General features: G+C 42.1%; 2 protein-coding genes across 2 annotated transcripts in view; both read left to right on the top strand.

The window, feature by feature from the left end:
• The window catches only part of tmem175 (transmembrane protein 175), a 183,751-nt gene that overhangs the window by 86,234 nt on the left and 69,848 nt on the right, over window positions 1-27,669 (top strand). The window lies entirely within an intron of this gene.
• LOC306979809 (beta-1,3-galactosyl-O-glycosyl-glycoprotein beta-1,6-N-acetylglucosaminyltransferase 4-like) lies at window positions 14,405-19,539 on the top strand (the record flags this gene model as incomplete). The annotated part of the gene is made up of 2 exons (XM_079578934.1): window positions 14,405-14,435; window positions 18,279-19,539. Exon 2 carries the CDS (start codon window positions 18,280-18,282, stop codon window positions 19,537-19,539), a length of 1,260 nt encoding a protein of 419 aa, XP_079435060.1. The 5' UTR covers window positions 14,405-14,435; window position 18,279.

The raw sequence follows: 27,669 nt of genomic DNA, 5'->3' as shown, positions 1-27,669 counted from the left end.
AATTTTAGTCAAAGTGATATTTTTGTGACTAAAATTGGACTAAAACTAAATCAAAAGTTTCTCATGAGACTAAAACTGTGACTAAAATGTCCAGATATTTGAGTCGACTAAAATCAGACTAAATAAAAAGTAAAAGGAGAGACTAAAATCATCCAAACTTGTATTGAGCGTCTGAAAGAGCCTCAGATCATGTTTAAAGGATCAGCTCTGAGCTTTGTTCATGTGGAGCAGAAACATGAAGCAGAGGAACAACATTAAACATGATTAGAATCAATATTATCAATGCAAAGTCCACTCAATTCGTCTTAATTTTAGTCGACTAAAACTAGACTAAAATCGAATTACATTTTCGTCAAAAGACTAAAACTACATTAAAATATGTTGTCAAAATTAACACTGGCACATAAACAAACGTAAACAGTCAAAGAGGCTCAAAGGAGCTCGGGACGGGAGCGTCAGCGAGGCTTGGATCACGCAATCAAAACTGCAAAATGTAACTTAAAATCACTCGCTATAAACGTAAATAAAAAAACGAGTTTGTGTCGGAAACTCACCGTTGAAGACTCTCTAAGATACTCGGGTAGAAGTGGTCCCAGCCCGAGAGGTTTGAAGGTGTGGGGCTCGAACGGTCTGTTAAAACAATGCATTTGTAAACCTCACGCCATCATTCATAAACCGCTTCCAACTTTAAAAACTCACCCATTATCGGAGTGTCAGTATGAGCGTAGATTAACGTGGAATCGGCGCTAGTAGTAGCTTTAGCTCCCAAAACCACACGCCACCAGCTAGGGCTGTGCAATTAATCGAAATTCGATTACGATTTCGATTACAACAGTAGACGATTACAAAAATAGCATAATCGCAAAAAATCGATTATAATTTCTTTTTTTCTATTTTTTTTTTTTTCTTCAAATGTTTTTGTTTTTTTCCAATTTTTTTTTTTGCTGGATTTTTGTCTTTTTTCTGCTGGATTTTTGTCATTTTTTTAATGGATTTTTGTCATTTTTTTAATGGATTTTTGTCACTTTTTTGCTGGATTTTTGTCACTTTTTTTGCTGGATTTTTGTCATTTTTTTAATGGATTTTTGTCACTTTTTTGCTGGATTTTTGTCTTTTTTCTGCTGGATTTTTGTCATTTTTTTAATGGATTTTTGTCACTTTTTTGCTGGATTTTTGTCACTTTTTTTAATGGATTTTTGTCACTTTTTTGATGGATTTTTGTCACTTTTTTGCTGGATTTTTGTCATTTTTTTAATGGATTTTTGTCACTTTTTTGCTGGATTTTTGTCACTTTTTTGCTGGATTTTTGTCACTTTTTTGCTGGATTTTTGTCACTTTTTTTGCTGGATTTTTGTCATTTTTTAATGGATTTTTGTCACTTTTTTGCTGGATTTTTGTCATTTTTTTAATGGATTTTTGTCACTTTTTTGCTGGATTTTTGTCTTTTTTTTGCTGGATTTTTGTCACTTTTTTTAATGGATTTTTGTCACTTTTTTGATGGATTTTTGTCACTTTTTTGCTGGATTTTTGTCTTTTTTTTAATGGATTTTTGTCACTTTTTTGCTGGATTTTTGTCACTTTTTTGCTGGATTTTTGTCACTTTTTTGCTGGATTTTTGTCACTTTTTTTGCTGGATTTTTGTCATTTTTTAATGGATTTTTGTCACTTTTTTGCTGGATTTTTGTCATTTTTTTAATGGATTTTTGTCACTTTTTTGCTGGATTTTTGTCATTTTTTAATGGATTTTTGTCACTTTTTTGCTGGATTTTTGTCATTTTTTAATGGATTTTTGTCACTTTTTTGATGGATTTTTGTCATTTTTTAATGGATTTTTGTCACTTTTTTGATGGATTTTTGTCACTTTTTTTGCTGGATTTTTGTCATTTTTTAATGGATTTTTGTCACTTTTTTGATGGATTTTTGTCACTTTTTTGCTGGATTTTTGTCATTTTTTTTAATGGATTTTTGTCACTTTTTTAATGGATTTTTGTCACTTTTTTGATGGATTTTTTTAAAGGCAACAAATAATCGTTTGAATAATCGTGATTTCAATTATGACAAAAATAATCGTGATTATTATTTTTTCAATAATCGAGCAGCCCTACCACCAGCCACAGTCACAGGGAGTCGTGGGGAGGAGGGAGTGACCTGGGATTAACCCCACAGGTAAAAGGAAACGGGGCTGTGGCTGTACGGGAGGCAGACCCTTCAGGAAATGCGGGTTACATACACATTCATTAACTATTCTGGAATATTATCTCCTCCAACGGCGTGAACACTTTCCCTTCAAGGCCCAGGCTAACCCAGCTCTGGACTGAGGTCTGGGCTCATTGTTTGCATAACACTGACCTTCAACCACACACACTCCCTCCCTGACCACGCCCCCGTCGCTCTGCGTCTGCCTCGACACGTTTCCTCAGCCCCGCCCCCCGATCAAAGGCCGCCCGTCCTTCCTGTCCAGCTGAAGGACTTGAGTTCACTCTGGAGGAAGCGAGTTTCTGATAAGACCAAGCAAATCACGAGCCACATTCTGTCCTCTCAGCAAATCGTTTTCTGTTGTCTTTCATTTAAACAAGGATGAATCTCTGTTTGAATATTAATGTATATATATATATAATTAAGTAAAGCTCTGTTTGTATGTTTGTATGTATGTGCTGTGCTTTGATTGTACTTTTGCAGATCTTCTTTTGTAGCACATGGAGCTGCCTTGTGTAGTTTAGGTTCTACCGGTATTTGAAGTGCTGCACATTAGCTTCTGCTGTAAGCACTATGATACTTACATCAGACTTTGTTTATCTGTCCCTATCAAATAAACCAAATAAAAAAAATTAAAAAAAATGAAAGTAGAACCAAAAAAACTTCCTTAGATGTGAGTTTTCATGCTGTTGGTCCAGGGTCAGGATTAAAGGAAGTGACCTGGTTGTTTCAGCTCAAACACATGATTTATTTCCCTCCCAATTTTTGTCACTTTTTGATTAATATTTGTCATTTTTTGTTGAGTTTTTGTCATATTTTTGTAGAATTTTAGTCACTTTTTTTTAACTTTTTGTCACATTTTTGTTGAATTTCTGTCACCTTTTTTTTTTTTAGTTTTGTCACTTTTTGTTGAGTTTTTGTCATTTTTTGATTAATGTTTGTCACATTTTTGTAGAATTTTTGTCACTTTTTGTTGAATTTTTGTCATTTTTTGATTAATGTTTGTCACATTTTTGTAGAATTTTTGTCACGTTTTTATGTATGTGTTTTGCTTTAACTTAACCTGATTGTACTTTTGCAGATCTTCTTTTGTAGCACATGGAGCCGCCTTGTGTAGTTTAGGTTCTACCGGTATTTGAAGTGCTGCAAATTAGCTTCTGCTATAAGCACTATGATACTTACATCAGACTTATGTTACAGTTTGTCTATTTTTCTTTTTATCTGTCCCTGTCAAATAAACTAAATAAAAAAAATAATAAAAAATGAAAGTAGAACCAAAAAAACTTCTTTAGATGTGAGTTTTCATGCTGTTGGTCCAGGGTCAGGATTAAAGGAAGTGACCTGGTTGTTTCAGCTCAAACACATGATTTATTTCCCTCCCATTTTATTTCCCTTTTTAAAGTGGGGGTATTCTGCAAAATGGACTTTTTCCAGCTTTCCATCCTGTTATTCTGTCACTCCCTCATTAAAAACATGGCTGAAGTGTTGCCTTGGCACATTCACGTATTTCTGAGTAATCTGTAAAAACTCTGATGGCGGCCATTTTAGGGATAGGTTTTTGTCACATTTTTGTTGAATTTTTGTCACATTTTTGTTGAATTTTTGTCACATTTTTTGTTGAATTTTTGTCACATTTTTGTTGAATTTTTGTCACATTTTTTTGAATTTTTGTCACATTTTTTGTTGAATTTTTGTCATTTTTTGTTGAATTTTTGTCATTTTTTGTTGAATTTTTGTCATTTTTTGTTGAATTTTTGTTGAATTTTTGTCATTTTTTTGTTGAATTTTTGTCATTTTTTATTGAATTTTTGTCATTTTTTTGTTGAATTTTTATCATTTTTTTGTTGAATTTTTGTCATTTTTTTGTTGAATTTTTGGCTGATGGCGGCCATTTTAGGGATAGGTTTGCCTGAGTCCTCCTAGGAACGCCCCCACCTCCTGGAGACGCCTCCGAGCTTTGGTCACCAGCCGAGTAACCAACCACTGCTCCTCAGCAGAACCCCCTCCCCACTGATGCCACAGACAGCGTGTGGAGGGGGCGTGTCTAAAGGCTCAGAGGTTCTTAAAGAGACAGAGGCCTATTTCAAGACATTCACTACACTTTTTAGGTTCATTTTGTCAGACACTAAGGTTAGAGATGTTAGTCTGACGGTCTCAACAGGTGGAAGGAGCGTTTCTCCTGTCCCACACCTGGGACACCCTCCTCCAATGATTACGCCCCCTGTCGCCCTGAATCCACCGGGCGGCAGGGGGCGTGGCCAGTCTGTCGGACCTGTTGGAACCGTCAGACTGGTCACGCCTCGGAAGTAAGAACAGCTGATAAGTGACACGTCACCGCACGCCGGTGATACTTCTGATGACGGCCTGCAGATGGCGCTGAAACATGTACAGGTAAAAGATCTTTAACATCTCTAACCTTAGTGTCTGACAAAACGAACAAAAACAGTGATACTAGAACACAAGTAGACACAATGAACGTTACGAAGTTTACATTCACTACAGCCATTTTGAGAGAGACATTTTATACAAGGCAGTTATTCTAATTTACTGCATTTACAGACCAACAGAAGGTTTGTCATCATTGTAGTGAGATATAGACTGGGGCTATGGGACTGACAACAGCAGAATACCCCCTCTTTAATTTTTTTTTTCCCTCTAATTTTTGCAATTTTTTTATTATTAATATTTTCCTTATTTATGCCCATTTTTTTCTTTAATTTTCCCCAATTTATTACCTTTCTTCTACCTTGTTATTATTATTTTTTTTGGCTTATCTTATTATTACTTACATTTAACCGATATTGTAGATGTGCAGATCTCCCACACATCATTGCTCTGTTTTCACATATATTAGGAAAGGGATCGGTATCGAAAACCAAGTATCGTTAAAGTATCGAAAACAAATCCCTCTGACGTGATTCTGCTCTGACAGCGGAGCCGCCCCCTGACCCTGCTTCTGTCCGAGCTGCAGGAGCGGCTGGCACACGTTGGAGGCTCGCGTATGGACACAGGTAATGTCTGTCTGTCTGTCTGACCGTCTGTCTGACCGTCTGTCTGACCGTCTGTCTGTCTGTCTGACCGTCTGTCTGACCGTCTGTCTGTCTGTCTGTCTGTCTGTCTGTCTGTCTGTGCAGAGGAACGCAGCGCTGCTCTCTGGGACATCCACACGGCCCTCGCTCAGGCCCTGGAGCAGCAGCGCCTGGAGAAGGACAGACTGGCCCAAATGTTCTGGTCAGTCACCTGTTACCTCATGAGGGTCACATGACTTCAAGTGTCCTGCAGAACTCGGGCTGGGCTCTGTCACACAGTACCGGTCCAGTTTGGTATCGGGAAATAAGTGTAGGAAGCAGGAAGCCCCGATTGTTTTCCCTTATTTTTGATTACTAATATTTTATTATATATTTCCCCCAAATACCGTACGGTATGCTATCGTAACACATTGATGGTTAGCTACATGAAGCTAAGCAACGAACTAAATACTGTGGATTATGTAAGGATTAAAAAACTCGGAGCCGCATTAGACGGTTATAATGCACAACGCGGAGTCGAGAACAACACGATGCGCAGTGGAGTGTTGTTCCTCCTGCATTCTAACGTCTAACGCGGCTCCTCGTTGTTTAATCCGCTTATACCAGGGTCCCACAAACCTAACATTTATAATAAATGTGTTTTTCATTGACTAAAGTCACTAAATCTGCCAGACTACGGGACTATTTTGTGTGGGTTATTAGCCGGTCACTGAAGGCTGGTCTCAGAGCGAGTCATTCTCCGCAGCTATTACGAGGATCTCAGTCAGGCTCAACGACACAACATCAGCACAGAATCACAACACAACAGGACTAACCCGGAAACACTTTTACCTGGAAGGAAACACCGATATGCGCCACTCGTGGGCACCAGTTATTTACCTTTTACGCTGTTTAACCTGAAGCTAAAGCTAGCTAGCTCAACCAGCTCAACTGTTTATGGAAACAGCTGCGGTGGAGTCGCTCACACCTGGGCCCAACTCAAACTTTTATGTCTGACTTTACTAATCCAGACAAAGATGCTTCAATGCAGGATCATTTTATGTACGCCTGAAAATGATGAATAGCCTTAACCGTTTCCAATAGAAATGTAAAGCTCATATGTTATTAACAGTAGCTAACCTAGCTGCTCACTCTCCTCTACAAACATTTAGCAAACACTAAATCCATCTCATACGTTCCTGTCAGTCACTAATTACGCCTTTATCTGACTCAGCTGTGTCAGGCGTTGCTATGGCGACGCCACAGCGGAGTGACATCCCAGTGATTTAACTACCGGACTACGTGTGCGGTTATACCAAAATAATGCACCAGCCAATCAGAGTCCAGTATTCACCCAGACCATGGTGTAACATCACATAAACAGTTCAGATAATTATAGCATAAAGAACAAACCACTGCACCGTTGACAAACATCTTCCAACAGCACGTTCTTCAAACTCGCTCCTCTCGCTGTGGCCATCGAGCTTTTAGCCCGTGATTAGCTTTGTTTTGTTTTCTTCTTTGCGGTAAGAGAGTAACCTCCGCCTCTCGCTCACTCCAAGCTTTCTTTCTGCTGCTCGATTAGCCTACAGTGCCCTCTAGTGGCGTGTGAAATTATATATTTGAATTAAAAAGAGGAAAAAGAAAATCACATATTAGTCTCTCCGGAGTATAAGCCCGCCCCCTGTCAAACTATGAAAAAACGTGCGGCTTATAGTCCGGGAAATAGGGTGTTTTAGTATCGATGTTGCCGTTTGCACGTCGGGCATTCAGACTTTCTGCCTCCTGCATCAGCTCCCCGTCCTCCTCGCACTCGTCACGGTCTGACTTTACAGCGAGCGCTCCGTCCGCCCTCTGTCTGAGCAGCGTTTCTCTGCTTCGGGATCTTTATTTATTATAGGCTTTTATCTGACAGAAGGCACAGGACACACGTGGGTCTGAGGTTGAGGTGCAATCGAATCCAGTGGCCGCAGGTTTGCACAGTTTCGTGACCACCATGCCGGGGGCTAGCACACGTTTTAAACAACTTTATTATCCGGCTCTTCACAACGTAAGTAGAAGCTCCGTTGATTTGAATGGGATTTCCCAACGTTCTACCGGTCATTACTTTCTGATAAAGGACCTCTGAAAAAAATAGCTCCGCTGCCAATGGCAATCTTGGCAGCGGAGCTATCTGTCCCGTCACTGAGAGAGAAGTCGGGGAATCGCTCGTGAAGTTAACGTGAGTCTGACTTTCAACTTACCCAGAGATTCACCACCATTCCTCCAACTGCGCCTCCAACTAAGTAGCTAGGCTAACTGCTAGCCTCGCTGCTTCTAGCCTAGCCAAACGGTGCCGAGCAACGCGCTAACTTTTGGGAACTATTTGTCGCGGAAGTCATTAAATAAACCTTTCGACTTCATAAAAGTGTACGAAGTTTATGTTGTGTGTTCAGTTGCAAATGGCCGAATAATAAGCGGATAATGTATAGAACGCTGGTCATTATCGGGAAAATAAGCACCTTCAGGTGGAAACAAGACGGTTCGCCCTGAAGGTGCTTATTTTACCGATAATGACCAGCGTTCTATACATTATCCCTTACATAAAGTCTGTTTTTTAACTTCCTACATCTGGGTATTGCTATCTGGGTTAGGTACAATTAAAGAAACTTAAGGTACATTTTTGAATTCTTGCATATTAATGAGGGAATCGTTAGCATCAGAGCTATCAGCACCAAAACCGGTATTAACCATTTTCTGTTAACTGTTTGTATCAGCTGGAACCGAGTTGAGTATCAAAGTATTTCAATCCCAACAAAGACGTATTGTAGACTTAAAGCAGTATGCATGGAAAAAGCACCGTAAAGTAAAGTCTGCTCTTTTAGGGATCTCGTATGTCGCTGGAGGCTGAAGGTGTGTGTTGCTTTGTGAAACATATCGCCGTTACAGTCTTAATGGCGCCAGAGGAGCACTTAGTGGAGTAACAGTCTGTGTTTTGTCCCGGCGCAGGACTGTTCCCGACTGCCTCCGTAAGAAGATCTTAAAGAGCCAATTCCTCTCGCTGGCTTCGGCTCAGGCCAAGTTAGTGGCCGTCATTCAGGAGCAAATGCAGGCAGTGGAGGAGAACGTCACGCTCCACAACGATGAAGACACACAGCCCAGCTCAGGTCCCGCTTTCCCAGAGAGCCCCAGCCTTCTAACTGCGCCTACCTTCAGTCAGAGCTCCACTACTCCAAAAGCACAAAACACCAGAGCTCGTCAGACTCCGCAGAACTTCACTCACACTCCGCAGACCTTCAGTCAGACACCGCAGGCCTTCAGTCAGACTCCGCAGACCTTCAGTCAGACACCGCAGGCCTTCAGTCAGACACCGCAGGCCTTCAGTCAGACACCGCAGACCTTCAGTCAGACTCCACAGACCTTCAGTCAGACTCCTCAGACCTTCAGTCAGACTCCTCAGACCTTCAGTCAGACACCTCAGACACCGCAGACCTTCAGTCAGACACCTCAGACACCGCAGGCCTTCAGTCAGACTCCTCAGGCACCGCAGACCTTCAGTCAGACTCCACAGACCTTCAGTCAGACACCTCAGACCTTCAGTCAGACACCGCAGACCTTCAGTCAGACTCCACAGACCTTCAGTCAGACTCCTCAGACACCGCAGACCTTCAGTCAGACTCCTCAGACCTTCAGTCAGACACCTCAGACACCGCAGACCTTCAGTCAGACACCTCAGACACCGCAGGCCTTCAGTCAGACTCCTCAGGCACCGCAGACCTTCAGTCAGACTCCACAGACCTTCAGTCAGACACCTCAGACCTTCAGTCAGACACCGCAGACCTTCAGTCAGACTCCACAGACCTTCAGTCAGACTCCTCAGACACCGCAGACCTTCAGTCAGACTCCTCAGGCACCGCAGACCTTCAGTCAGACTCCTCAGGCACCGCAGACCTTCAGTCAGACTCCTCAGGCACCGCAGACCTTCAGTCAGACTCCACAGACCTTCAGTCAGACACCTCAGACCTTCAGTCAGACTCCTCAGACCTTCAGTCAGGCACCGCAGACCTTCAGTCAGACTCCACAGACCTTCAGTCAGACTCCGCAGACCTTCAGTCAGACTCCGCAGACCTTCAGTCAGACTCCTCAGACCTTCAGTCAGACTCCGCAGACCTTCAGTCAGACACCTCAGAATCCCCAGACCTTCAGTCAGACTCCGCAGACCTTCAGTCAGACTCCGCAGACCTTCAGTCAGACTCCTCAGACCTTCAGTCAGACTCCGCAGACCTTCAGTCAGACACCGCAGAATCCCCAGACCTTCAGTCAGACTCCACAGACCTTCAGTCAGAGCGGCACTGCCCCCAAAGCAATAAACAACAGAGGTCGTCAGAGACCTCAGACCTCTGGTCAGAGCTCCACTACTCCCAAAGCAAGGAACCCCAGAAGTCGTCAGAGACCTCAGACCTCTGGTCAGAGCTCCACTACTCCCAAAGCAAGGAACCCCAGAAGTCGTCAGAGACCTCAGACCTCTGGTCAGAGTTCCACTACTCCCAAAGCAAGGAACCCCAGAAGTCGTCAGAGACCTCAGACCTCTGGTCAGAGCTCCACTACTCCCAAAGCAAGGAACCCCAGAAGTCGTCAGAGACCTCAGACCTCTGGTCAGAGTTCCACTACTCCCAAAGCAAGGAACCCCAGAAGTCGTCAGACACCACAGACCTTCACTAAGTCCCCATATAGCCTGGTGCAGGCGCAGTCAGAGGTCAGCACAGCTTTGTTGTTTAGTGTTAGTAAGAAACAGGTTGATATCACGCAGACAGTCCTTCCTCATGTCTCTCGTCTCGTCCTCAGGGAACGGAGGCCAGGCCTGTGTCTGACCTCAGGCAGAGCGTGGAGGTCACTCAGAGCCGAGATGTGGAGGAGCTGAGCAGCCGTTCGGTCCTGGACTCGGGCGCAGAGGGTAACAATGTTTTCCATTCAAATAACTTCTATTATGAAACAGAAACATATCAGAGCGGTGGTTTGGTGAAGTCTAGTTACTGATCCCCCATGACCAGTGGCTTAAGGTTAGGGTTAGGCTGAGGGTTAGACAGCTAGGACAGGGACTGACTGGGATAATGATGCTTTTCTTTACAATGTCTCTCAATCCTCTTACTGTATCAGTCACGTATACCCTCAGCCTGTTTGTGAGGTCCGAACTGCCTCTACAATGTGCTGTTGTCTCGTGCAGGGGTGGACGGCCTGGCTCTGCTGATGAACCTCAGGCTGGTCCATGTGATTGGAGATGATGAGCTGGTCCCTAACGCCCTGATGGACCAGCTCTGGGAGCAGCTGCTGAAGGACGACAGCTGGAGCTTCTGATCAGGCCACAGCTTCTGCTCTAACAGCTTTAGCTCATCTGTGTTACAGCTTCACTTGTTCATGAGTTTCACTTTTTTATAGCAGTCATTTCACAGTTCTACAGTGGATTGATGGTCTTCATGAATACCATCAAAGACCAGTAGTTTTCGTCTTCTGTTTGAGCTGGGACGACCAAGAAACTGTTCGACACTTTTCATACTATTGTTTATCTTGACTTCTTGCGCCTTTAAGTTTTTCTGTTTGTGTTTTCATAATAAACATAAAAAGCAGGTAATTGGCCTTGACTTTAACGACTCACATTACAGACCACTCTGGCCCAGATCCGGCTCACTTCAGGTACGGCAAGTGGAATGTCAGCCAGAGGTGGGCCAGATCTGGCACGGATAATACTTGGCCCCTCTATCCACCTCTGGCATCCACCTGTAAGAGTCGGCAAGTTTGTTTGTAGAGCACAATGCAAGGCAGCAGATCAGATCAATAAAACATCAACATAAACATTTATTTAAAGGGGGGGTATTCTGCAAAATGGACTTTTTCAAGCTTTCCATCATGTTATTCTGTCACTCCCTCATTAAAAACATGGCTGAAGTGTTGCCTTGGCACATTCACGTATTTCTGAGTAATCTGTAAAAACTCTGATGGCGGCTATTTTAGGGATAGGTTTTTGTCACATTTTTGTTGAATTTTTTTTTTATTTTTTTTATTTTTTGTCATTTTTTTGTTGAATTTTTGTCACATTTTTGTTGATTTTTTGTCACATTTTTGTTGAATTTTTGTCATTTTTTGTCATTTAAAAAAAAAAGAATTGTCACATTTTTGTTGATTTTTTGTTGAATTTTTGTCATTTTTGGTCATTTTTTGGTTGAATTTTTGTCATTTTTTGTTGAATTTTTGTTGAATTTTTGTCACATTTTTGTTGAATTTTTGTCACATTTTTGTCACATTTTTGTTGAATTTTTGGCTGATGGCGGCCATTTTAGGGATAGGTTTGCCTGAGTCCTCCTAGGAACGCCCCCACCTCCTGGAGACGCCTCCGAGCTTTGGTCACCAGCCGAGTAACCAACCACTGCTCCTCAGCAGAACCCCCTCCCCACTGATGCCACAGACAGCGTGTGGAGGGGGCGTGTCTAAAGGCTCAGAGGTTCTTAAAGAGACAGAGGCCTATTTCAAGACATTCACTACAGCCATTTTGAGAGAGACATTTTATACAAGGCAGTTATTCTAATTTACTGCATTTACAGACCAACAGAAGGTTTGTCATCATTGTAGTGATATATAGACTGGTGCTATGGGACTGACAAAAGCAGAACACCCCCTCTTTAAGAGCAGGCTCAAGACACACCTTTTTAGCTTAGCCTTTAACTCACATTTATTTTTGCTAGGCCTATTTATTATTATTTATTAGCGTCTGGATGGAGGTGTGGTGCTGGTCCCTGTGGCTGCAGCCGAGGCGCCGCTCCCGATGCAGACGCTCCTTGGATGGTGTTTCCTTACCTGGTTTATCTGCACCCAGCCTTATCTTAGCCTTTGTCCATAGTCTGCACTGTTTTACCTTGAGTGTGCGTTGTGTGCTTGTGTGTCTCTGGGGAGGTGGGTGGGGGGAGTGTGAATGCGACAATGTGTTTGTATCTGTGGAAGGAGGTGGGAGTGAGAGAATGTTTTTAAATCTGTAAAGCACTTTGTGTTACATGTTTGAAAAGCGCTATACAAATAAGATTGTTTGAGAGATTGTCATTGGTCGCCTTGAAGCTCTATCACTGGGACCGAAAAGTCAAGTTAGAAATCTTGGAGTAATCGTGGACTCAGACCTGAATTTAGTCATGTTAGGTCAGTTACATCTAAACATAGTGTCTGAACCAGACTTGGAGAGATTCATCCCTGTGTTTGTCTCCAGCAGGTGAGACGACTGTAACGGCGGCAGAACATCCAGAACCAGGGAACACCACCATATTAGTCCAGTGCTCCGGCCTCAGTCGCTCAGAGAACAGACTTTAAAACAGCTCTGACATGTTCGAGCCGCATGAACCATCTCATTGGGGGGTCTCCCAGTGGCTCCAGAGTCAGGACTAAACGCGGTGAGGCTGCGGTTCAGTGTCATGCAGCTGAAGTGTGGAACAGCCTCTGACAGATCACCTCTGACAGGGTCAAAGTCCAGGCTTTTTATCGTGTTTATGGTGTTGCTATGCATTCAGTCATATACGGGAAATGTGCCGTACAAATAAACCTGCCCTGCCCCGAAACAGGCTGCACTGGTTCTCCATCAAGACCTTCAAACCTGAGCTGAGAGGTTTCCTTGTGTCACTGCCATATTGTACCGCTTTTTAGTTTTTTTCTGTCGCTTTTTTTGTTCACATTTTCTTTTTTTGTCACGTTTTTGCTGCTGTTTGACTCTTTCTTTCCAGAAGCTTTTAGATTACAACCAGAGGGCGGGTGGACTGGGACTGAAAAACAGCCCTGGACTCTGACCAGCCTGGCACAAATTAGCGTAAATTTGACACTTACCCCCCGCCTAAACCAAATGCATTCTGTCCTCTTTGGCCGTTATATAGGCCTGTGTAACACCTCATTTGAAAGCTAAGACCCACAAAACTGATCTTTGTCCCCGCATTGTTGCTGTGTTGTGTCACCTTTTGTATGTTTTTCTTTTCATTATTTTTTTCATTTTTGTCACTTTTTTTTTTTTTTTTTTGTCATATTTTTGTTTAATTTTTGTTTAATTTTTGTTTAATTTTTGTCACATTTTTGTTGAATTTTTGTCACATTTTTGTCATTTTTTTGTTGATTTTTTGTTGAATTTTTGTCATTTTTTTGTTGATTTTTTGTCACATTTTTGTCACATTTTTGTTGAATTTTTGTTGAATTTTTGTTGAATTTTTGTTGAGCTTTTGTCACATTTTTGTTGAATTTTTGTCACATTTTTGTTGAATTTTTGTCACATTTTTGTTGAATTTTTGTCACATTTTTGTTGAATTTTTGTCACATTTTTGTTGAATTTTTCTCATTTTTTTGTTGAATTTTTGTCACATTTTTGTCACATTTTTGTCACATTTTTGTCATTTTTTTGTTGATTTTTTGTTGAATTTTTGTCATTTTTTTGTTGAATTTTTGTCACATTTTTGTCACATTTTTGTTGATTTTTTGTTGAATTTTTGTCACATTTTTGTAGAATTTTTGTCACATTTTTGTTGAATTTTTGTCACATTTTTGTTGAATTTTTGTCACATTTTTGTTGAATTTTTGTCACTTTTTTGTCACATTTTTGTTGAATTTTTGTTGAATTTTTGTCACATTTTTGTCACATTTTTGTCACATTTTTGCTGAATCTTTGTCACATTTTTGTCACATTTTTGCTGAATCTTTGTCACATTTTTGTTTTTCTAGCTTTTAGATTTGGGTAAGGCGGGACCGGTGGCCCCTCTGTGCTCTTCCAGAATAGATTACAACTGTAGTGAAAGTGCTCGGTTAAGGCGGGGGTTAAGAGGTTAACACACAGCCTGGATATCTTGTAAATCAACATGACAGTTTTCTGAACGCGGCTGCGCAAAGTAACGGAGTGCGTTACAGAAGACCGTTAGTATCCAGAGTATTCTCCCTCGCGCTGCAGACGCCTTTACGTCGGACCTTTACGCACCAGCGGTTTGTGTCCGGTGAGTGCGCTCTGGGGGCGGGCCGACACTCCCCCCGCGGTGGGACACTCACATCCACACACTCCGGGCCCCGCGCGCCGTCCGCCTGGAGCTGGAGCCCCGCGGCGCGTTTGGGGCTTTGGGGCTTCTCCCTCTCAGGACCGGCTCCCCGTTTTACCGTCGGACTCGTGCCGGAGCTCCATGCGCGCGCTGGCCATCAGTCACCGAGATCCAGAGGAGGGGCTGTCCCGGGACGAGCGCGCCCAGCGAGGTAAGACCCGCTCAGAGGCATCTCCGGAGAGTGAGACCCGCTCAGAGGCATCACCGGGGGCGCACGCGGAGACTCAGACCCGCTCAGAGGCATCACCGGGGGCCCACGCGCACTGAGCAGACAGGAACAGGAGTTTAGCCACGCGTAAAACCGCATTTACTGTTCATTTCCGATCAACAGTTACAGGAGTTTATCCTCAGAGGCAGTAGTTCTAATGTAAGTTTGTGACGGTTTTTTGAGGCTGGACATAAAACTATAGCTTTATATTTTTGTTGGTTTTGAAATGAGATAAAGTAAAACAACTTCCTGATGTGGTTATAGCCCCGTGTTAGACCAGTGGCAAAAACTGGGTTAAAGTTGGTCATGTGGCCTTAATTTGTTGTAATGAAAGTAACTCACTTAAGCACCAGGACCGTGTTAGAGGATTATATTTACAGCAAAGTAACTGGTGCTGTTGCAGAATGACAGTTTTTAAAGTAACAGTTCTGTGTTTGCTGAATTAAAGGATCTGTATCCTGCTATTTTAGCCATTCCAAAGTTAAGTATAGGCATTTATATGATATATTGTACCTCTACCATTATGGAGCACTCATTTTTGTGATAAATATAAGTGTTTTCTGGAGGTATTTTTCAAACCCGGAAGACACAACGCTTCGATTCAGTTAACTCCGCCCCCTCTCTCCGCACATACTTTACCGTAATATAAATAAACAGCAATAAGTGAAGATACTTCACAATACAGTTATACAGAGGTGACATCTGTAACACAGCTTCATAAATGGCTAACACACATGCTAATATGCTAACACACATGCTAATATGCTAACACACACACTAATATCCTAACATACATGCTAATATGCTAACACACATGCTAATTTGTAACACACATGCTAATATGCTAACACACATGCTAATATGCTAACACACATGCTAATATGCTAACACACATGCTAATATGTAACACAAGAGCTAATATGCTAACACACCCAAGCTAATATGTAACACACAAGCTAATATGTAACACACATGCTAATATGCTAACACACATGCTAATATGTAACACACATGCTAATATGTAACACACAAGCTAATATGCTAACACACACAAGCTAATATGTAACACACAAGCTAATATGCTAACATACATGCTAATATGCTAACATACATGCTAATATGCTAACACACATGCTAATATGTAACACACATGCTAATATGCTAACACACATGTTAATATGTAACACACAAGCTAATATGCTAACACACACAAGCTAATATGTAACACACAAGCTAATATGCTAACACACATGCTAATATGTAACACACAAGCTAATATGCTAACACACATGCTAATATGCTAACACACATGCTAATATGCTAACACACACACTAATATGCTAACATACATGCTAATATGCTAACACACATGCTAATTTGTAACACACATGCTAATATGCTAACACACATGCTAATATGCTAACACACATGCTAATATGCTAACACACATGCTAATATGTAACACAAGAGCTAATATGCTAACACACACAAGCTAATATGTAACACACAAGCTAATATGTAACACACATGCTAATATGCTAACACACATGCTAATATGTAACACACATGCTAATATGTAACACACAAGCTAATATGCTAACACACACAAGCTAATATGTAACACACAAGCTAATATGCTAACATACATGCTAATATGCTAACATACATGCTAATATGCTAACACACATGCTAATATGTAACACACATGCTAATATGCTAACACACATGTTAATATGTAACACACAAGCTAATATGCTAACACACACAAGCTAATATGTAACACACAAGCTAATATGCTAACACACATGCTAATATGTAACACACAAGCTAATATGCTAACACACATGCTAATATGCTAACACACACACAAGCTAATATGCTAACACACATGCTAATATGCTAACACACATGCTAATATGCTAACACACAAGCTAATATGCTAACACACACAAGCTAATATGTAACACACAAGCTAATATGCTAACACACATGCTAATATGCTAACACACATGCTGATATGCTAACACACAAGCTAATATGCTAACACACAAGCTAATATGCTAACACACATGCTAATATGCTAACACACATGCTAATATGCTAACACACAAGCTAATATGCTAACACACACATGCTAATATGCTAACACACAAGCTAATATGCTGACACACAAGCTAATATGCTAACACACATGCTAATATGCTAACACACATGCTAATATGCTAACACACACATGCTAATATGCTAACACACAAGCTAACCCGCGTTTGGACTGACTGGTCCATCGCTGTTTACATTGTGGGACTCGCGTTGGTTATAAAAGTTAATCCACTTTGGTTCTGGTGAAGGTTCACAAACATCCATCAGAGACAGTCACAGAAAAACTATGTTTTGGTGAAAGTCGATGAATCCTGGGGAAAAAAACAGCTGAGTGGCCTCTTCCTGAAAAAAGTTGAATAAACTCCTCGTCCTCGTAGCCAAACGCTAGCCTGGCTAACACCAGACTAAAATCACAAGTGATATTTAGTCTGGGGACACCAATTCATTTTCTCGTAGGAGAGGTGTGGTTTACGATCGTCCATAGTCGTTTATTGGGCGATACGAAAAAAAAACGTCTGCACGTAGCCATGGCCAATCGTATCATCGTATGAGATGACGTATGACCCGCTGTAAACTTTTGAATATAAATTATTTAGAACAAGGTCTAAAGCTTGATCAAAAAATACCATCGTGTCTGCTGCTGTCATGTTGGATCCGTAAATAAACTTTTTTTTTTATTATCCGTAAATAAACTACAAGCTTCCATATATCGAATAGCGCGTCATCGTCTTGCCGTCCCTCCTCGTTCTGTGATTGGTTCCCAAATCCACCGGAGATGTGGCCATGGTCCCCAGGCTGTTGTGCAGTTCGAAATAATTCGAGCGCACACAACAGCCTGGCGTTAGCCAGGTTAGCCAAACGCGCTTCTTTTTCTCCGTGACATGATCGTTAGGTAAGAATAAAGAACAGGTGTGTCCAGTTATAACGAGCTCCATCTTCAGCTGCAGCACAAACATGACTGATCTGTTCAGACGCGATGTGTTTGTTTTGGCCTCAGCTGACCTGGAAGCAGCTCGGGCAAAAGCTGTTTTACAAATTAAAATCAGGCTGTAAGACATTACATTACAGACGCTGAGCACTTCCGTTCCGCTGTGACGACACAACTGAGCAGGTCAGTCGTTCACCAGGAGAGGGCGGAGCCTCAGAGAGCAGGAGGGCGGAGCCTCAGAGAGCAGGAGGGCGGAGCCTCAGAGAGCAGGATTCAGGAGGATTACTGAGAGCTGCGTGAATGAAGCCACAAACCACTCTGGGGGTGTTTTTGATAAGGAAATAGCAAAACAACATGGCTAAAAGCTCCAAAAAGTCGATTTTGCAGGATATAGGACCTTTAAAGTGACCGTTGTGTGTTTGCAGATTTAAAGTGACCGTTGTGTGTTTGCAGAATGACAGTATTTAAAGTAACAGTTCTGTGTTTGCAGATTTAAAGTGACCGTTGTGTGTTTGCAGAATGACAGTATTTAAAGTGACCGCTCTGTGTTTGCTGATTTAAAGTGATCGTTCTGTGTTTGCAGATTTAAAGTGACCGTTGTGTGTTTGCAGAATGACAGTATTTAAAGTGACCGCTCTGTGTTTGCTGATTTAAAGTGATCGTTCTGTGTTTGCAGATTTAAAGTGACCGTTGTGTGTTTGCTGATTTAAAGTGACCGCTCTGTGTTTGCAGATTTAAGTTCTGTTCTGTGTTTGCAGAATGGCCGTGCGGTGGCGGCAGGCTGTCCAGCGGCCCAGGTGTTTCCTGTTTACCGGCTCTCTGCTGCTGCTCCTCCTGCTCCGGCTGCTGTGTGTGAGGGTCAGTGTGAGGGGGGGCCTGTACCTCCAGCCCCCGGGCTCCTCCCCCACGGCTCAGAGGTTTGACATCAACTGCACGGCCGTGTACGAGCTGGAGCCGGTGGAGATCGGCCGCTCGCTGACGCTGCGCCGCACGCTGACCGTGGAGCCGGACAGCAGCGCCGTGAGGCTCACCTCAGACTGCCAGAGGTTCCTCCACAGCAGAGGGTACCACGCGGTCCGGGCGCAGGACACGGAGCGCGGCTTTCCCCTGGCCTACTCCCTGGTGGTGCACAAGAACGCCCCGATGGTGGAGCGAATCCTGCGAGCCATCTACGCCCCTCACAACGTCTACTGCATCCACTACGACCAGAAGTCTTCTCCGGCCTTCATCAGGGCCATGCAGAACGTGGCCCACTGCCTCCCCAACGTCTTCATCTCCTCCCAGCTGGAGTCGGTGCTGTACGCCCACATCAGCCGCCTGCGGGCCGACCTCCACTGCCTGTCGGACCTGCTGCGCTCGCCCTCGCCCTGGAGGTACGTGATCAACCTGTGTGGGCAGGACTTCCCCCTCAGGACCAACTACGAGCTGGTGCAGGAGCTGCGGGCGCTCAACGACTCCAACATGTTAGAGTCGAGCCGGCCCAGTTTGCTGAAGAGGCAGCGCTTCACCTTCCGGCACCAGCTGAAGACGGCGCCGTACGAGTACCGCAGCATCCCGGTGAAGACCAGGGCCACCAAAGCCCCGCCCCCACACGGCGTGCAGGTCTTCATGGGCAGCGCCTACTTCGTCCTGACCCGGGCCTTCGTGCGGTACGTGCAGAGCAGCCCCGTGGCCCGGGACGTCCTGGCCTGGTCTGAGGACACGTACTCTCCCGACGAGCACTTCTGGGCCACCATGGTGCGGGTGCCGGGCGCTCCGGGACACCTCCCCCGCGCGGCGCCCGACGTGTCCGACCTCCTCAGCAAAACCAGGCTGGTCAAGTGGAACTACCTGGAGGGCAGCCTGTACCCAGCATGCACCGGGGTCCACATGAGGAGCGTGTGCATCTACGGGGCGGCCGAGCTGCGCTGGCTGCTCAACTACGGGCACTGGTTCGCCAACAAGTTCGATCTGAAGGTCGACCCGGTGCTGGTCCAGTGTCTGGAGGAGAAGCTGCTGGAGAAGCAGAGGTCGCTCTGAGGGAGATGTTTCCAGGGCCTGATGTTTCCAGGGCCTGATGTTTCCAGGGCCTGAGGTTTCCAGGGCCTGATGTTTCCAGGGCCTGATGTTTCCACAGCCTGATGTTTCCAGGGCCTGAGGTTTCCAGGGCCTGATGTTTCCAGGGCCTGATGTTTCCAGGGCCTGAGGTTTCCAGGGCCTGATGTTTCCAGGGCCTGATGTTTCCAGGGCCTGATGTTTCTAAGGCCTGATGTTTCCAGGGCCTGATGTTTCCACAGCCTGATGTTTCCAGGGCCTGATGTTTCCACAGCCTGATGTTTCCACAGCCTGATGTTTCCACAGCCTGATGTTTCCAGGGCCTGAGGTTTCCACAGAGACCAGGTTTTTTAACCACTGATCTGCTCTGAAGAATCCGACTTCTGAGGAGAGAAAAACGTTTGAAAATCCTGCTTTTTTACTTTTTTACGATGTGATTTTCTTCGGGAGACGAATCCTTTTCCTTTTGCTTCAGGACAGTTTGTCTGAAAGTGTTTTATCTTTGCCGTTTGTCGCCTTTGTTGTTTGGAAACGTCGTCCGGTTGATTCTTTTCTTAATTTATTACTGAACGATTGAATAAATGATGTTGATTCCGAACTCCTATGGCCTCATTAGAGAAACGACACATGTGAAGTCGAGGTTGTGGAGAGTTTGTGTCGATGTTTGTGACGATGTTTGTGACAAAAAAATGACAAAAATTTGACCAAAAAAATGACTAAAATTTACAAAAAAATGACAAAAAAGTGACAAAAAATGTGACAAAAATTTACAAAAATGTGACAAAAAAATGACAAAAAAATTACAAAAAAATTACAAAAAATTACAAAAATTTGACCAAAAAAATGACAAAAAAATTTACAAAAAAACGACAAAAAATTGACAAAAAATTGACAAAAAATTGACAAAAAAATTACAAAAAATGACAAAAATTTGACAAAAAAATGACAAAAAAATGACAAAAAATGACAAAAAAATGACAAAAAAATGACAAAAAAATGACAAAAATTTACAAAAAAATGACAAAAATTTGACAAAAAAGTGACAAAAAAATGACAAAAAATTTACAAAAAAATTACAAAAATTTGACAAAAAAGTGACAAAAAAATGACAAAAATTTGACAAAAATTTACAAAAAATGTACAAAAAAATGACAAAAAAAAAAGACCAAAAAAATGACAAAAAATGTGACAAAAAATGGATTAAAAAAAATGACAGAAAAGCTACAAAATGAGTTGAACACCCCCCCCCCCAAAAAAAGATGGAAATAAATCTGATGACGTGATTAAAAAGATCCATTTAGATGAGTTTTGTAGGTCTTAGCTTTCAAATGAGGTGTTACACTGGCCTACAGGATTTGGGTAAAGCTGAACTGGAGAAAATGCTCTCGGTTCAGGAGTTAAGAGGTAAAACTGTTTCCGAGCTGGTTTTCTTCCGTACCTGTGCTCGGTCCAGAGAGTTCAGGTGTCGGGCGGATCCTCTGTCAGAGGCAGATGCTCCTCGTGGTTTAAACATGTTCCTGCTCAGATGACTGACAGCTGCGAGGCCAGTGAGGACGAGGCGCCAGTGAGGACGAGGCGCCAGTGAGGACGAGGCGCCAGTGAGGACGAGGCGCCAGTGAGGACGAGGCGCCAGCTCCTCCGGGCCACACGAGGGGAGGACGGAGGGTGAGATCGACAGCAGTGAGGAGGTCATTTTGAGATTTTTACAAACTGAGCCATAATAATCAAAATAATAATAACAAATAAAGGCTCATGTGTCACTTTGCATGTACTGAGTCTAAATCACATCTTAGTTTCACAGTTTAACTTCAATTACAGAAATTAATGCACTTTTCTATATCGAATTTTCCGAGTTTCACATTTTTTTGGACATTTGTTTTGACCAGAACTTTATCGATACTTATTCTGATACTGTACACTAAAGTATTTGTCGTCTAAAACCAGGGGGAAAAAGTGGGGAAATGGGGAGAAATTGCGGCAAAAGGACAAATTGTGTAAGAAAAAAACATTACTCCTAAAAAAAATGAGGGAAAAAATTGGGAAAACAAGAAAAATTGTGGGACAAGAATAAGAAATGAATTGGGAATAATGGGGTAATAATTTGGCCCAAAAAAAAGATGAAGATAGAAGCTACCGAGCTCTTCCACGTTTCACTATTTAAATACGGTCACGTGATAAAGTATAATTACACAAAATTAAACATGTGGATTTTCTAAGCGGATAAAAAGGAGGAACTATATTGTGAGGCGTAATAATACCAGGAGTAATTCGACACAGTAATATCTTCACCTGGTTTGGAGCTAAAGAGGAGAGGCTTCGTTTAACGGTGCCCTGCCCTGTCCCTGCCCTGTCCCAGCTCTGTCCCAGCCCTGTCCTTACCCTGTCCTTACCCTGTCCCTGCCCTGTCCCAGCCCCTGTCCCTGCCCTGCCCCTGCCCTGCCCCAGCCCTGTCCCAGCCCTGTCCTTACCCTGTCCCTGCCCTGTCCCTGCCCTGCCCTGTCCCTGCCCTGTCCCTGTCCCTGCCCTGTCCCTGCCCTGTCCCTGCCCTGTCTCTGCCCTGTCCCAGCCCTGTCTCTGTCCCTGCCCTGTCCCTGCCCAGCCCTGTCCCTGCCCTGCCCTGTCCCAGCCCTGTCCCTGCCCTGTCCCTGCCCTGTCCCTGCCCTGTCTCTGTCCCTGCCCTGTCCCTGCCCTGTCTCTGTCCCTGCCCTGTCCCTGCCCTGTCTCTGTCCCTGCCCTGTCCCTGCCCTGTCCCTGTCCCAGCCCTGTCCCAGCCCTGTCCCTGCCCTGTCCCTGTCCCTGCCCTGTCCCTGCCCTGTCCCAGCCCTGTCCCTGCCCTGTCCCAGCCCTGTCCCTGCCCTGTCCCAGCCCTGTCCCTGCCCTGTCCCAGCCCTGCCCTGTCCCTGCCCTGTCCCAGCCCTGCCCTGTCCCAGCCCTGTCCCTGCCCTCGCCTGTGGTCACGAGAGCTGAGTAATAATGATCAGCTCAGAGTAGAGACAGAGTGAACACGCGTGTGTCCGGGACAGAGTGAACACGCGTGTGCGGGACAGAGCGGGGCCTGTGCTGCTGCTGCTGCTGTAAAGGTCTCTGGAGTCTGTGGTGTAGACTCAGGTCTGACTCAGGTCTGACAGGACGGCGGCGGCGGCGGCACAAAGGCCTGATTGATACGGCGGGGGGGCGGGGGGCGGGGCGGGGGGCGTGCCGTGTGCAGCCCGCGGCCCGGTGGCAGGTGAAACGTGACCCGACCCGAGCCGCCCCCGCCGACAAAAGCGCCATTCTCACTGCGGTATTTGGCCCCGTGTTCAGGATCCGGCAGAAAATATGTGATACTCGATCCTCATCTGTAATCTGTTAATCCTGAACAGAGCTGCTCCTGTCCGGCTTTACCCCAATCTACACGCTCCATGGAAACAAGCGTCCAAGTAGTGTTTATTTTACTTTCTCTTGTTTGTTTGTTTGTTTACGTCGTCGTTCGTCTCGTCCTGACTCTGGATTGTTTGTTCTTCGTTGTTTGTTTGGTTCATTTTGAGTTTCTGTTCTTTAACCTCTTATGCCGTTTCATCTAAAAGCTTCTGGACCGGAGAGTTCACAGCCTCGAGGTCGCGCCTCATTTGAAAGCTAAGACCTACTTCTCTACTTGTAGTTGAAGTGTCCAACGTTTCACCTCTTCATCCAAAAGGCTTCGTCAGTGACACTAAGGTTTAAGTTTAACGTCTTAACCCCCGCCTGAACCGAGAGCATTTTCTCCAGTTCAGCTTTACCCAAATGCTGTAGGCCAGTGTAACACCGCATTTGAAAGCTAAGATCTACAAAGGTCATCTAACATCATCAGATTTTTTTTCCATCATTTTTTTTTTGGTATTCAAGTAATTTTTGTAATTTTTGTAATATTTTTTCTTGATTTTTTTGTCACATTTTTGTCATTTTTTTGGTCTTTTTTTTTTATCTGTCAAATTTCAGACAATTTTTTGACATTTTTCATAATTTTTTTGTCATTTTTTTGTCCTTTTTTTGTCCTTTTTTTGTCATTTTTTGTCATTTTTTGTCATTTTTTTGTCATTTTTTGTCATTTTTTTGTCATTTTTTGTCATTTTTTTGTCATTTTTTTGTCCTTTTTTTTGTCATTTTTTGTCATTTTTTTGTCCTTTTTTTGTCCTTTTTTGTCCTTTTTTGTCATTTTTTGTCATTTTTTTGTCATTTTTTTGTCATTTTTTGTCATTTTTTTTGGTCATTTTTTTTTATTTGTCAAATTTCTTTGATATTTTTCGTAATTTTTTTGTCATTTTTTTGTCTTTTTTTGGTCAATTTTTTGTCTTTTTTTCGTCATTTTTTTGTAAATTTTTAGTCATTTTTTTGTCCTTTTTTTGTCCTTTTTTTGTCCTTTTTTTGTCATTTTTTGTCATTTTTTGTCATTTTTTTGTCATTTTTTTGTCATTTTTTTTCATTTTTTTTGGTCATTTTTTTTTATTTGTCAAATTTCTTTGATATTTTTCGTAATTTTTTTGTCATTTTTTTGTCTTTTTTTGGTCAATTTTTTGTCTTTTTTTCGTCATTTTTTTGTAAATTTTTTGTCAATTTTTAGTCATTTTTTTGTCAATTTTTTGTCATTTTTTTCGTCATTTTTTGTCATGTTTTTGGTCATTTTTGGTCATTTTTTTGGTCATTTTTTGTCATGTTTTTGTCAATTTTTCGTCATTTTTTTGGTCATTTTTTGTCATGTTTTTGTCAATTTTTCGTCATTTTTTTCATCATTTTGTTGTCACTTTTTTATCATTTTTTTGTCAATTTTTTGTCATTTTTTAAAATCAATTTTTTGTCATTTTTTCGTCAATTTTTTGTCAATTTTTTGTCACATTTCCATCATTGTTTTCGTCTCATTTCTGTCGCTTTTTTCCAGAAGCCCAGGACAGATGAATGAGCAGGTAATGATCCGTGATCAGCTGAAACCCAGGTGTGAGTTCGGTCGTTAGGACTTAGAACTACAAAGACTCATAACTACACAGATGTTTACCATAGATATATTATTAATAGACCGTCATGACTCACTCCTCGCTGAAGCACAAGGGCGGGGTCTTCACCGTAGACTCCGCCCTCGCGTGTTCGGTCGTAGCCGCGCCGCTCCAATGCTAACAGTCCGGTCCGCATTAGTACGAGATTTCTAAAATGTTCCTTACAAAAACCAGCCTGGTTTCTTAACCTCTTAAATCCCACCTGAACGGATCCCATTTTCTCCAGTTCGGCTTTACCCGAATCAAAAAGATTCTTGGGGAAAAAAGCAGCAAAACAGCCACAAAAAATGAGAAGAAAACAAGGATGTAAAAATCAACAAAAATGTGACAAAAATGCAACAAAAAAGTTACAAAAACTCAACAAAAATTCTACAAAAATTGACAAAAATTCAACAAAAATTCAACAAAAAAGTGACAAAAATGCAACAAAAAAGTGACAAAAATTCAACAAAAATTCAACAAAAAATGGACAAAAAATTGACAAAAAAGTGACAAAAATTCAACAAAAATTCAACAAAAATTCAACAAAAAATTGACAAAAATTCAACAAAAATTCAACAAAAATTCAACAAAAAATTGACAAAAATTCAACAAAAAGTGACAAAAATTCAACAAAAATTCAACAAAAATTCAACAAAAATTTATTTTTATTTTTTTTAAAAATCAACAAAAAAGTGACAAAAATTCAACAAAAATTCTACAAAAATTCTACAAAAATGTGACAAAAATTCAACGAAGATGTAACAAAAACAACAACAAAAAATGACAAAAACTAAAAAAAAAAAATGACAAAAACTCAGCAAAAATGTGACACAACACAGCAACAACGCGAGGAAAAACATCAGTTTTGTGGGTCTTAGCTTTCAAATGAGGTGCTACACATTTGGTTTAGGCGGGGGGTAAGAGGTTAAACTGTGACTAACCCTGTGTTATCACGATGGAATCTCAAACTGTAGAAAGTTTGAGAAAAGTCGGCACCGGACTTTTAACACGTCTAAAGTCCAGTGCATTCCAATGGGAGACTAGCGGCGATGTGGAGGCGGAGCAATGGCGGCCTCTAGTGTCGTCGCCATTAGTGTCACTGAGGAAGCCTTTCGGATGAAGAGGCGAAACGTTCGACGCTTCAACTACAGAGTACAGACGAGGACTCAAGAACCTTCATTAAAAGTTAAACGTTTTTGTCACTTTATTTTGTCTCATTTCTTTTTCTTTCTCTCTTTTTCATCCTGGTTTTGTTGCCGTTTTGAAGAAGCTTTCAGATTTGGGTAAAGCCAAACAGGAGGACGTGCTCTCGGTTCAGGTCAGAATGTTTGTTTTTGTCCTGGTTCTTCCCGGTCTCCACATGACGAACACACACACTCTCCATCTGTGTTTCAGCTAAGGCGTCGCTGCTGCCCCGGGACAAAGCCGGGTTTGTGTGAGTCCGAGGGAGACGAGGGGCTCCGGGCCGTAAACCGGCCTGTGCCAGACGGCCCCGGGGCCACTGCACACCGGCATCACCCACCCTCACCCACCCTTACCCCAGGCTTACCCACCCTCACCCACCCTCACCCAGGCTGAGGGTGTCCAGGGCCGGGGCTGGCCTTTCTGCGGCCCTGAGCACAAGTCCACTCATATAAAACACATTAATTATATGACTTTATTCCTTTAAAAAAAAAGAAAGTTTCCCAGAAAAAAAGGTACATTTTTCCCCTTTTTTCCAGAAAGTGACAAAAATTCGACAAAAAGCGACAAAAATTTGACAAAAATTTGACAAAACTTTAACAAAAAGTGACAAAAATTCAACAAAAATTCAACAAAAAAGTGACAAAAATTTGACAAAAATTCGACAAAATGTGACAAAAATTCGACAAAAAGTGACAAAAATTTGACAAAAATTTGACAAAAATTTGACAAAACTTTAACAAAAAGTGACAAAAATTCGACAAAAATTCGACAAAAAAGTGACAAAAATTTGACAAAAATTCGACAAAATGTGACAAAAATTCGACAAAAAGTGACAAAAATTTGACAAAAATTTGACAAAAATTTGACAAAACTTTAACAAAAAGTGACAAAAATTCGACAAAAATTCGACAAAACGTGACAAAAATTCAACGAAAAAGTGACAAAAATTCGACAAAAATTCGACAAAATGTGACAAAAATTCAACGAAAAAGTGACAAAAATTCAACAAAAATTCAACAAAAAAGTGACAAAAATTTGACAAAAAATTGACAAAAATTCAACGAAAAAATGACAAAAATGTGACAAAAATTCAACAAAAAGTGACAAAAATTCAACAAAAATGTGACAAAAAATTGACAAAAAATTGACAAAAATTTGACAAAAATGTGACAAAAATTCAACAACACCTTTTTTCCAGATTTTTTCAACTTGTGTTTCACTTTTTTTTTTCCTTTAACTTTTGATGAACTTGAATATAAAGATCGTACAGCAGGACCCAGATGTTTACACACACTCACTGTCGGACATTATCCAGAAATAAAAAATATATATATTTGCTAAATCCCAGAAGAATGAGAGATTGAATTTTCTACATGTTCTTTTATTACTTTTTACTACTTTTATTACTTTTATTCCTTTTCCTGAACTTTGTCTTTGGGTCATTCTCCATTTTCAGACCCATCTGCCCCGAGCTCCAACTTCCTGCTCTGGAGATGTTCCAATATTTCCACATAGAGTTCTTTCTTCATGATGTCGTCTATTTAGTGAAGTGCACCAGCCCCTCCCCCACGGCATGATGCTGCCCCCCCGTGTGTGTTCTCCTGGTGTTTGTTTTGGAGTCCGAGCTTCACTGCAAAAAGTGTTTAACTAGATCAGTAGAAACATCTCAGTTTGAGCACAATAATCCACATGTCAGTTGTTTTGACGAGTTAAGAAGTTGTTGGGCATTTGTCCTGGATTATTTCACTTGTTCTGAGATGTTTCTGACTCGTTTCGATACATTTCGTCCTTATTTCAGGTCATTTTCTTTGCCAATGGGGAAAGAAAATTGGTCTTATCTCATTGGTAGAAAAATGACCAAAAAAATGACAAAAAATGACAAAAAAATGACAAAAAAAATGACAAAAAAATGACAAAAAATGAAAAAAATATGAAAAAAAAA

Source organism: Gobius niger (genome assembly GCF_951799975.1).
Source record: "Gobius niger genome assembly, chromosome: 1".
Taxonomy (NCBI): Eukaryota; Metazoa; Chordata; class Actinopteri; order Gobiiformes; family Gobiidae; genus Gobius; species Gobius niger.
The sequence above is the reverse complement of the archived record's forward strand: the minus strand, read 5'-3'. Positions and strand labels throughout refer to the sequence as shown.